The 12,811-nt window shown below is 41.2% G+C and overlaps 1 protein-coding gene across 3 annotated transcripts in view; it reads left to right on the forward strand.

The window, feature by feature from the left end:
* Magi2 (membrane associated guanylate kinase, WW and PDZ domain containing 2) overlaps positions 1-12,811 on the forward strand; it is a 1,234,898-nt gene that overhangs the window by 935,449 nt on the left and 286,638 nt on the right. For all 3 annotated transcript variants that reach the window (XM_050139790.1, XM_050139791.1, XM_050139792.1), the window contains one exon: positions 4,614-4,671. In XM_050139790.1, the coding sequence (XP_049995747.1) occupies positions 4,614-4,671 (58 nt within the window). The remainder of the gene's footprint in view (positions 1-4,613; positions 4,672-12,811) is intronic.

A 12,811-nucleotide genomic window follows, 5' to 3' on the forward strand; every position in this document is an offset into this window, starting at 1 on the left:
AGAGAGCGGGGAGGGAGGGAGGAAACATGAAGTGAATGTGTAGGGAGGTGGGGGAAATCTGGAAGGAGTTGGGGGAGGGAAATTATGATCAAAACATACCATATAAAAATTAAATAAAATATAAATTAATGAAATACCTATTGGTGATATGGGGAAAAGTCTCCAAATGTAATAAAAATGAATTTTAAGTTAGAGAAAAATAAAGAAAAGTAGTAACTGGCAGCATTCATACAGGAAGGGATGCACATTTAATCTTCCAATGCTCTTCACCACGCAGGAATGGATGCCCATGTAACCTTCCGATGCTGTTCCCCCACACAGGAATGGATGCCCATGTAACCTTCCGATTCTGTTCCCCCACGCAGGAATGGATGCCCATGTGATCCTCCGATTCTGTTCCCCCATGCAGGAATGAATGCCCATGTGACCTTCCGATTCTGTTCCCCCACGCAGGAATGGATGCCCATGTAACCTTCCGATGCTGTTCCCCCACGCACGAATGGATGCCCATGTGATCTTCCGATTCTGTTCCCACTATAAAAAGTTGACGACTAACTACAGATGAACTTAGACATACATACAAACTTTGCAGGGTTGAAACATCTAATCGCCAAGTTTGCATCACAATTTCGTGGCCTGAAGAAAATCTCAATTAAAACAGTTCTTAATTCTGCATTAACCTTGCTGACCGCAAATGTTTATTCTTCCGCTTTGTGGAGTCTGTGCTCTTTTGTCAATGTGACCTTAATCATCTCAGAACTGTCAGGTGCTGCTGAATACAGTGTTCTAAATGGTCCAGGGCCCAGGAGCCCCGGAGTGCATGCTTTCCTGGCTGGGTAAATAGTGCGATATTAGAAATTCCTTCTCTGATTTGTTAGCTTAATTTAGGAGGACATAATTAGTTTTTGAGCCTATTCAACTTTAAATAACTTGGTTTTTTTTTTAACAATGAGAGTAATTCTTAACTTTCCACCATCTAGATGTGTGCTCTTTAGCCGTAATCTAAATTTTGCTTCTTTTTACATGTGGATGTTGTGATTGTTCATTAACGTCCTAGCTCAGGTCATTCTCGCGCTTTCAGAAACAAAAGCTCTGGCTGGGCGGTGGTGGCGCACGCCTTTAGTCCCAGCACTCGGGAGGCAGAGGCAGGTGGATCTCTGTGAGTTCGAGACCAGCCTGGTCTACAGAGTTACAGAGTTAGTTCCAGGACAGGCTCCAAAGCCACAGAGAAACCCTGTCTTGAAAAACCAAAAAAAAAAAAAAAAAAAAAAAGCTCTGTCAATGACAACCACGGTGCCTTTTGAAAACTTAAGATTTCTGATGTGCTGGTCCAGAGTAGAGCAACCATAGTTGGTAATCCTTTACCCAGTATTTTTTAAAGCTGGAAGATCTTGAACATTTCACCACAATAAATGGCAAATATTTGGAGATGTAAATATGCTTAGTCTGAAATATTGTACAAAATGCACAGATATTAAAACATCACAACACTCTGGCTTGTTCCATGTCATATATATACATACATACACACACACATACACACATATATACACACAAACGCATTCATACATTGGTATACACATACGCTTATCTCTCTTTTTTTTTTTTAAAGAGCAGCATAGGCTATATTTATTCATTTATTTAGTTTAGTTTTTTGAGACAGGGATTCCCTGTATAGCTTTGGAGCCTTTCCTGGAACTCACTCTGTAAACCAGGCTGGCCTCAAACTCACAGAGATCTACCTGCTTCGGCCTCCCAAGGGCTGAGATTAAAGGCGTGCACCACCACCGGCCGGCTCTACGCTTATCTTTTTAAACAGTGGTCGTGAAATAGGTCTGTCTACTATCTTCACAAGTGAAGCAATGAACATATCTGTTACTGTTATTTATATGCTGGTATATATCTGTCAACACTTCCAGTATTTAAAATAAAGCCAGGGATGGGTTTTTGTGATAGGGAATTGGCTATACTGTAATATTCCATCCCCAAGTATGAACCCAAGTCATGATTGGATAATTTTAATGTATATATGTTTATAACAAAATTTTGTTTTACCATGAATCCTTACATAATTTTCTTTGGAAATATGAAGTAAGTAAACAAATCAGCATCTTAGGAAGAGCAAAACGGATTCTTCCTAAATTCTGAGAAATCAAGGTTGCGAGTGAAACCTTTTCCTTTGTAAATCTGACAGAGATAACCAATGGCCTTTACCTCAGGCTCCAGTTAGAGTGACTCACCTGCAAAAGAGCCAGAGATAAGAAATAAGAGAAAGGGGATGGTCTATGAGATGAAAGGTTGCTTAGAAGTTTCATTATGAACTGCTACTCCATGCTCTTATATACCTGTCAAGGTATTAAACACGTTAGAAATGTGGATTCGTGCATTGAGCCTCATAAGTAGCAAATGCCCACGATACCATTCTGCCCTACATCTATTCTCCTGCTTTAGTCACTTCTAAAAGACACCTGACAAAAACCTCTGCATCGTGAATCCTCTATCTTCCCTTCCGTGAGGATCACATTGGGCTGTAGACTCCTCACGCACTGACCTGAAACTCTACTTGAAATGTCATAAAAACAGGAGAGTAACTGCATCGGGTCAGCCTTCTAAACCCAAAGTTTGACTTCCTAAATCTACAGATCCCTAAGAGTTGGGAGTGAGAAATCATGAAACCATAATCAATTTAATGGTACAGTCATCATTCATATGTTCCCATTGAGACTACGAATTTGCACTCCCGTAAATGGTGAGATGGCAAGCCAGCAACATCCAGTTGGCTTTGGATAACCGGCTTGAGCACTCCTCCCTGGGGAGGACCATTTCTCCTGCTTTCGGGATCCCTTGCGTTCCTGTAGCTTGTCGTCTAGGGCTGGTGACCATGAGAGTCCCCCTCCCATGCTGCCATGTCTTTTGGTGTCATTTCTCGTCCACATCTTGTTGAGGCAGTCGTGTTATTGCGACTTCATGAGTGTGGACCCTCCGATATTTCTAGGAGACACAATGTTACAGAGCAGACTGTTTACTCCTCTGTCTCTTGCTGTTTTTCTGCCCCGTTTTCCACAATATTCTCCGAGCCTCCTCGGGTACAGGAGGTGCACAGGTAACATTAAATGGACTAAGTGTTTGTTATCTATGTAACAGCAGTGTGAAAACGGGGGCCGGGGGCAAGGACTGGGAGAGAGACGGTGAGTGTATGTGAGAGGGATGGGAGGGGAGAGGGGATGACAGAAACGACAAAATTATATTTTAATTTCAAAAAATAAATACAAGAGATCACAAATCCTCTAATCCAACATTCTGCCTCCGAGAATTTATCACTGCTAATATATTCAATAGAAAAGCAATAAAGGGTTTAGTTGGTAGTGTGTCATGCCCAGATGGTGCGTATTATAGGAAGTTCACCACGGTCAATAGTAGATGGCTTCAAACTGCTATTCTGTGATATTTAAAGCCTGCAATAATGTTCATACCATTGATACTTTGTCAAGTAATATATCAAGCTATATAATAATAAGTACTTTAATTAAAAATTAGCCTGTAAGAATAGAGCAGTTTAAAATATGCTCAACAAAATACAAAATATTCACAGTGGTTATTTCTGTGGCACGATTACCCATAATTCTATTTTTTTCCAGTAACTTTGCTTGGTTCATCACAATATATGTGTCTACAATAACACGGTTCAATGTCTCTCAATGTACTACATAGGCATGCAAATGCATAAACTGGCTCTCAAATTACATATATAGAATTAGTGTTTAGCAAGGAAAATAAATGTTCTTTGTCAGACCTTCTTACGAAGCCTCGGGGAATGTGGCAAGCAGAGTTAGACAGTAAAGCCTTTGTTTTAAACAGCATGTTTTTGACAGTAACAAGAATTACAAAGCTATTGATATTCTCAATGTGCATGGACTAAAATTAAGCCTAGAGAATTAGAAATATTCTCAAGAAAAGTACATTGGAAATTTTAGACTTTTTTTTAAAAAAGTAAATAAATAAAAAAAAAATTGTATCCAATAAGAACCCTGGCAGTATCCAAATTCTGACCGCTGTGGTAGGAATGGCCCGGCCCGCTACTACCTCAGCAGAGAAATTCCGACCGGCGTGGCGGGAATGGCGCGGCCCAGCCCGCTGCTACCCCAATCAGTTGCGAATGCGCAACATCTTTGTTTCAGTCACCACAATTTGCTATCCTCAGGAATGTATTCTGAAAATATGGTATTTATTCCCAAATGCTCCTGGCACAACACAAACAAATAAGAGAGCGGCATCCCCTCTGAGGAAAGCCATTTGCCTTCTCTACCCCGCTGGACGGTGGGAACACGATGAGGCGCGAGCCTCATCCTAGGCAGGAGCAAAGGGCCCACCCCAGCGGGAAATCTGTAGGGAAGGGCGATTCGGGTTTAACTGCCAGTTTTCCAGTCTGTGCTATTTACAGCTCCCCCAGTGTGTCTGAAATCTGGGTCCACCCCTATCGGTTTTATTCATTTTATTCTGCTTGGAAAACCATTTTTAAAAAATCTATGAACAATTAAATTATATTACTTGTTATTAGGAAATTGTGATATCTATTCTTTACTTACTGAAAGAAATAACTTTTTCTTTTTCAGAGCTTCCGTATGGCTGGGAAAAAATCGATGATCCCATATATGGAACTTACTATGTTGAGTAAGTCTCTAAGCGTGATGTTAACCTGTACTAATGTGTCGCGAGATTGTGTCATTTGTTGAGCGTGCGTGGCTAACAGTCCCTTCCATTCCCTTTTCATCCCAACTGCCTGCAAAGACTCTGGGGGGCCTGGCTAGCGACTTCCTGGTTCTGCAGCTGGCTGATGGGCCGTTCCTTTTCCTCGACTCCTGGTTCTGAGACGGGCAATTCAGGAAGTGTGTTCCACACTGTCCTCTGAATGAGCGATGATTAAAGACACTTAAGTAAATGCCTTTCATTTGGAAATCAGAATGTTGGGAGCTGCCTGCTTGTGCAAAGAGATTTCAGATTCAGCTAACTGAATCCGGCATGCCTTCCCATTGAAGGAAAAGAAAAAGTCTGGGAGTTTTCTCAGTAGAACCCCACAGTATATCTGCAGTGTTCTTCCAGTACACTGGACTTTTATGCTCCATATTGGTTGCTGCATTTCATTCTAGTCATAGCATGAACTGTCTCCATCTACATACTGTGTAACTCAGACTAGAGACTCTACCAATAATTAACTTACTACACGCATATTTCTTCTTAAGAAAATAGAATGATATTGATAATTCTCTAACATTATTATGTAATTTGCTTTCGATTACATTCTCCTCTGATAGAGAATGGCTAACTCTTATTCGTCATATGGTATTTGTAATGTTACTGCCAATTCTATATGCAATACTATCTTAGAAATCCAGTGTTTGCAAAGCCAATGACTTTCGTAGTGTTTATCAAGACTGAATTCTTTTTCCTCTCATCATAAGCCACGCACAGTAACAACGAGGATGCCAAGGGTCGTATACTAACGGCTTCTTACTAAACTGCTCTGTGGTAGCATCCAAGCAGTTACTGGCTTTGGTTAGGTGTCAAGCCCTTCTTGGTGCTACAGATATTGAGATGAGGGAGCCCTGTGAGCCCCACTGCCCTGAACTCACCCTGCATGAGCCCTTGTGTCAATGACTTTGACCCCGCCCATGTTCCTCTGGAGAAGCCCCGAGTTCAGTCCCACAGCCCATCATTACATACTCCTGGCCGAGGTGATTCAGCTCATTTATTATAAACAGTCTGCTAAGAGAGTGTTTACCCTCTAGTGTGTGGACATTCAACCGATATAGAAGGTAAGATAAATGCATAGTTATGCCTGATTGAAAAGAAGAGACACAGGCTGGAAGAGAGGAGGAAAAATCATTTGTAAATACTCACATGAACTCTGAATCCTATTAAAATCGAGGAAAATACTTGTTTTGATAGTAATAAAATTTTATTCCTAATAAATTTGACAGTATACTGAGTAGACTAAGTCCTAGCTTGAATGCTTGTTTGTGTTTGTTTGCCACACTCAGGATCAAATCTATGGATTTTCATATTTAGGAAAATGCTCTACCACTGATCTCTGTACTTACCCCTCCTAAATTGTCTTTTTTTTTTTTATTAAAAAATTCCACCTCCTCCCATCCTCCCATTTTCCTTCCAGTGCCCGCCCTCTCCCTCCGCCTCCCTCTCCAGTCCTAAGAGAAGTCAGGGTGCCCTGCCCTGTGTGAAGTCCAAGGCCCTCCCCTCCTCCATCTGTGTCTAGGAAGGTGTGCCTCCAAACAGACTAGGCTCCCAAAAAGCCCGTACATACATGCAGTAGGATCAAAGCAATCTATAGATTCAATGCAATCCCCCATCAAAATTCTTCACAGACCTTGAGAGAACAATAACCAACTTTATATGGAAAAACTAAATTGTCTTAATTCACTAATCGGGCCCCAGCATGCCTCAGCATGTAGCATCTGGAGTCAAGTGTGTTTCCATAGAATGACACAGGACGGACATATGTGACATGCCATCTCCGTGTAATACATTGACCCGTGACATCAAAGAACAACAATCCTCCCCTTAGTCCCAGTGTTAGCAAACTTCATAATGATCCAGGTAACAAATATTTGCTGTCATTTTCGTGTGTAAGGGGCTCTGCCACAATGTGTTATCTACAAAGAGGCAAGAGCACAGGCCAGGTCCAATGTGCAAGTCCTAATCTGCTGATCCCTGCCTCCTTTTATTTTTTTTAATTGAAAAGATTTCCACCCCCTCCCCACCTCCCATTCCCCCCACTCCTCTCCCCCTCCCCCCATCCCTGCCTTCTTCTAACTCTTCATATTGTTTCTTCACATCTAACTTCATGAGCTTTAAAACTAATCTCCAGTGTGCAGACAGCATTTAACTTAAGCCCCTCTCCTTGCCCTGGTCATTTATCAGGACTATGATAAACACCCACACATCAGAAAGCTGTTTCTACCTACCTGATCCTCATGGGAAGGCCACATAGGGTAGACTAAGTCAGCCATTACTGATCCTCTTGGGAAGGTCAGAGGGTAGATGACTCTAGCAGTCAGCCATTGACTTGCATAGGTCTGCAACCCTAAAAAGAAACTCTGTTAAGTTTTTACTCCGAATTGCTTCTCACTGGTTTTTAATTAAGTGATGCTCCTCTATCTCTCTGCTTCATTTTCCGTTTATCACAGCCATGGTTAAAAACCTATCCAGAGTTCAATCATGTTAGTACACTGTCAGAAAAAATGAGTCTGGTAACTCCAGGTTTCAAGTGATTTCAGGTCAGCTAGAGAGTCAAAGTAGCTGAACTTCCTTCGGGTAGATCGAGCTGTGCTATTTCCCATATCCTTGTTATTACCCGACTCCAGAGAGTGTACCAACTCTAGTCACTAGGTATGTCTGGCCAAGCAGAAAACTGAGACAAAGCATCTAGTCTAAATACGCAGGTAACATTAAGTAGAAAATAATCAAATATTTTCTTAAAAATTAATCAATTTAAAATTAATTATTTTAATATCTCAAGTTATTGTATATATGTACATCTTATCATATGATATATATATGAAAAAGAAAGTTTTGTGTGTGTATGTGTGTGTGCTGCCTGAAGAAATGTCTTCCATCAAAACAGAGAATTTGTCCTGTATTTTTATTAGAGTAGATCTATTTACATGATTTTTTTCAACTGTGTATCATCTCCAGTACGCTGCCATTGGCACAGGTGCATTTTGGCTCTAAAAGCAGTCCTGCTCGTGAAACTTATCAGACAGAAATACAAACAGAGGCCAGGTGGCACTTCTGGTGCATATTCTGAGATTGCTGTGGGGTGGGGAGGGATGTCACGTACCTTCTTGGGGTATTTTGTGCAGAAAAGTAATCCATTTCTAGTCTAAGTTAACTTATCAACTTTTCTAGTACAGATATAAATAATAAAATCAACCATTTTGAGGTTTCATCCTGTGCTAGAGGGCTTGTCAAGCATGTTCAAGGTTCTAGGTCTAGTCTACACCACCACTACACACACTCCTTACATTAATATACCATTCATGATTACAGAGATAACATTAATGTAAGCATTTTTACAATTGTGGATTTAATTAATTTTTAAAAGCAGGGTTATCAGATGGTCAGCCCTGAAAACATACATACAAGGAATAATATACAGACCGAGCTGGTTATATTTAGGAGTGTACATATAAGCTTGTAATAGCAATAAGTGATATAAGGGGTCAGGAATTTGAAGAGAGTGGAGAGGGAAATAGAAGGGAGTTTGGGGGAAGGAAAGGAAAGAGAGAAATATTATAATTAAATTATATGCACAAAAATAAAACTAATAAAGACAAAGTTACCTTTATAAACCTTTGTAAATTTATGCCCAAGAAAATATTGGCTCACTAATGCTGCTAATGACATTGGTAGCAGTGGGGAGTGATTTTTTTGTAGCGTTCCCACTTTTTTATGACCAATCATACATCCATTTATGCAGTTATAAGTACTGGTTACAAAGTAACGAAGAGCATCTGCCTTGTCCAGTTGTTTAAGTTAAAAACACAACCTACACCCCTACACCCCTAGACACTAGAGGGACGGACACCTGAGCAGTCAGTGACTCTTCAGCCAGGCCAGCAACAGCTCAGGGTAGAAGCTACACAGTGGATTCTGCCCTGTCCAGGAATGGCAAGTTGAGACCAGTGCTGGGCATTTAGCCCAGCTGCACTTACACACCTGTTCCTGCCAAACAACGTGGCCAGGCAGAAAGGAATTCCAGCAATCAATAGCAAAGTATGTTTGCACAGCTAGGATGCTGCAAAGCCTAGACTGCACAGGTTTTAATCTCTCTACTTACCCTGCATGGTCTAATTTTGTCCTGAGTAAATTGATTTTTAAATATTGTGGGTATACTGTATCCAAGAGCCAGGAGGAAGAAGTGCTCCTCCTCATTATCATCCCATACATACACACAGAATAATTACTATCTGTCCAATATACAGCGTGTGCCGTGAACTGGGTTCCTCTATCACACTTACCACCCTCTGCAGTGATGACAAAGCAAATGGCCTCCAGTTCACAGCGGAGGAAACCCTTTCAAAAGAAGCCGACTCCCTAGGAAGCACACACCATTGACCCTGGGGCTAAAATGTAGGCAAAGGCGGTTCAGCTAAAGGGCCCAGACTCCAGATTCTTGCAAATAATGCCTCTTATAAATTTTGCACATGCAACCCATAATATTCCATACAAGCCTTTGAGTCTCAACCCTCGGAAAATGGGACTCCTACAAGAACATGATGACTTCCCTCTAGATCTAGAACAATTCCACAGCAAGATGCTCAAGGCTAGAAGGCCATGCTCCCTACCCAGCCCGTGAAATGAGCATTGTGAGCTACCAGGTCCATGCCCGATACTGTGAAGAGGGTTCCCAAGCAGTATAGAAACTGGAAACGAGACCCAAACCAGAAGAAAAAGCCCCTGGCATCGTGGGACCAAGTCAGGGAGTGTGGGGCACTTGTTCACAGCACACAGAACTGTGTGGTACAGCGGGCCCTACTCAGCATCATGTCTCATGTCATCTGCAAGTCAGACCATTGACTGAGCTCTGTTCTAAACGCCAGCCAAAAGAAGTAAAGCCAAGTTTTCCTGATGGACACCAAATCCATGCTAGGGCCACACTTAGTGATGTATTAGAAAGTCCTGAAGCTGCTCACCAGAAATGTAACTGTCACCGTTCATAAAGGAAGGGAAAAATTAATGCAAAAAGTGCAAACCGTGACGCTGAACAGCTGTGACTTTTGTACAATGTGGATTTCTCTCCTCTTTTGTGAAACTATGTCTGCTGGGTACATTCTGGTTTTAATGGCAGTTACACAATTTACTTAAGCAGCTAATCCAGAAGACACAGTTTCCTGGGATGGCTTTCCTGCAGGCTGCCTCTCCTGGCACAGAGAGAGAAGTCAGCCATAGAACGACATTTAAAATCGTCGCAGGCACTGACAGATGTGATTTTCTTGCAAAGGTCTGAAAAGCTTCTCGCATGATGTCACACACACACACATCTGCTGCTCTAAGACATGGATCACGTGCAGTTGCCAAAAGGGCTGCCCGATATCGTCAGGGAGAGCCGAGTGTTAGGGGGAAGTACGCTCACTTTCTGGTGAGCATTTGTCATGATGTAGGGACGTGGAAAGTGGCTTGAGAAGATTTTATCCCATCATATGAACGTTGCTCTCCTGAGTCATTTTCTAGATTTTCCAAGGGGGGAAAATCTCCTAGCTTAAAGCTTTTCTTTAAAATACACATGTTAAACATGCACAGTTAAAAATAAGCAAAGAATGTGCTTAAAAATCTTGCTCTCTAATTGTCTGAATGCTGGACAGTGCTGTTTCAGGTTGTAATTGTCTGAATGCTGGAAGTTACTGTTTCAGTTTCTAATTGTCTGGGTGCTGGCTGTTACTGTTTCAGTTTCTAATTGTCTGAATGCTGGACATTACTGTTTCAGTTTCTAATTGTCTGGATGCTGGACTTTACTGTTTCAGTTTCTAATTGTCTGGGTGCTGGCTGTTACTGTTTCAGTTTCTAATTGGATACTGGATGTTACTGTTTCAGTTTCTAACTGGATACTAGACGGTACTGTTTTAGTTTTATTCACCTCTTAAATATCAAGAATATCTTTGATGCTTTTAAATACATATTCAAGAAATAAATGTTTTCCCCAAGGGCTAAATGAATGTAACTGAAGATGCAGATCAGACATGATGTTGCTTAAGCGAGTTGCAGACAACTTTCCTAGCTGGGTCTGAACTGTGTGGAAAGTGGCATTTCTGCACAGAGAGGACCTAGGGACCTATGGGGTCTTGCTGTTCCTCCTGCACGAGGAGGGACCCTCCTCCACACAGCTGGCTGCTGAGGTAACTCAGAGCGCGATGCCAGCATCTTTCACGGGCTCGTTCTCTTTGCCTCTCGCCATTGCAATGTGATAAGTAGGTCATGGTTCTATTCGTGAGGCAGCTCTTCCACCTTACAAATTCTCTCCAGACTGACTGCATTCCGTGCAGGAGCCACAGATTATCTCTTGCTAACATTCTGTCATGACAGACTTCAGAATCATTTTTCAGTCTAAAAATCAGTTCTGTAGTTCGCAGATGAAGTGAAAATTGCATAGAGTCAAAATTTTCCTGAAGTTCCCCGAGATCGTGTGGTGTCAGAGGCTTGCATCCTGAAAGAACAGAATTCTTTCTAGAATTAAAGTGGCTTTGGGGTGTTTGGTCCTCTTGGTCTTCCACAGCTCTAGAAGAGGAACCACAGTTAACATGGAGAATGCCAACATTATTAGAGGTCAGAGAGAACCTGGACAAAGTGAAGAAGCAGAAACTGATGTCATTTTTAAGAGGCTCTATACTTGAACAAGACAGGTGATGGCCACCAGCAAGGCAGACCGTAACACCACGCCAGCCCACGTGAAAGATGTCATTCATGTCTCCATTAATTTGGAGATGTTTTTCAAAACCCCTTTTCTGTGTCCTGGATTATGATGTCAGTTTAGGTTACAGCCCTGTGTGTCTGACATTTGAATACATGGCTCGGCACCAAGTTTCACTGATCTCTCTGACCCTGGTCTGGTAAACGAATGGTTTAGATTGGTTTATTACTATGATCTCCTGCAGTTCAAGGATGATTCTCTGCCTCTTGTGTTAGCATGGATAAACCTGGCCATTTTCCTGTATTAAGCCTTATTATTTTCTCATTATAGCTGTAGATCAAAGCATGCTTAAAAACTTTTGAAGTATTTGAATTCAAGTTCTACTTTTGCTTATCTAGATGGCAACCTATGTCACCAATATTTTATGCTAGTGTTTAAATGATAGTTTATGGAAAGACCACTTCCCTAAATGGTGATTTGTTACAATAGACTGTGGAGAAGAGCAAAAATGGACTTGATATACAGAGTATACAGAGACATAAGACTGCTAAAATTATCACTTAAAAGGAAGGTAGATAAAAGATACATTTATTGACAAAATTTAGGGTAAGAAGAATACTTTTAAGATTTATTGTTTTATTTTTATTTGTGTAAATATTTTGCCTGCATGTAAGTCTATATACAACATGCACACAGAACCCATGAATTCCCAAAGAGGGAGACAGATACCCTAGAACTGGGATTCCAGACTTTTGTGGAGGCTATGTGGGTCCTGGTCCTCTTAAGTGCTGAGCCAACTCCTCAGCCTCAAGAAGAAAACCTTACACACTATTAGCGCGGCTATATTAGAAACGGGTGTCTTTCCATTTTTAAGAATAAAAGCAACATTGTTAAGCTACTCTTTCATACTGATTAACAGATTTTTCACCTTTAACTAGATGAAATGATTTTAGGACAGATTGAACCCTTGCTATAACAAAAAAAAAAAGAAAAAAAGAAAAAAAAAGCATGAATCCCCAGGAAATTTTCCATCAAATTTTATTATTACTTTCAACCTAAGAAAAGTGAGTTTAAGATCTGTCACAAACACAACTGTGTTTTGTGGCTGGGCCTGAGTAACCTAAGGTGACAGAAACACCGTTTTCTGGGTAAGCATGTTGTTTAGTGATTTTACATAAACTTAGTCTAGAAGAAACTCATCAGTTTGGCCCATAACCCCAACCCAACTACTCAGGAGGCTGAAGCAAGAGGATGGGAAGTTTGAGGTTGTATCTGAGCACCAAAGTGAGTTTATAGCCAGTCTGGATAACTTAGTGAGACCCTGTCTCAAAATATAAAGAAAGGGCATGGTTGTCACTCAGTGCTAGGGCATTTGCCTTGAATTTGTGA

This window comes from Alexandromys fortis, unplaced genomic scaffold, assembly GCF_014885135.2.
Source record: "Alexandromys fortis isolate MF-2015 unplaced genomic scaffold, M_Fortis_MF-2015_v1.1 scaffold_38, whole genome shotgun sequence".
NCBI lineage: Eukaryota > Metazoa > Chordata > Mammalia > Rodentia > Cricetidae > Alexandromys > Alexandromys fortis.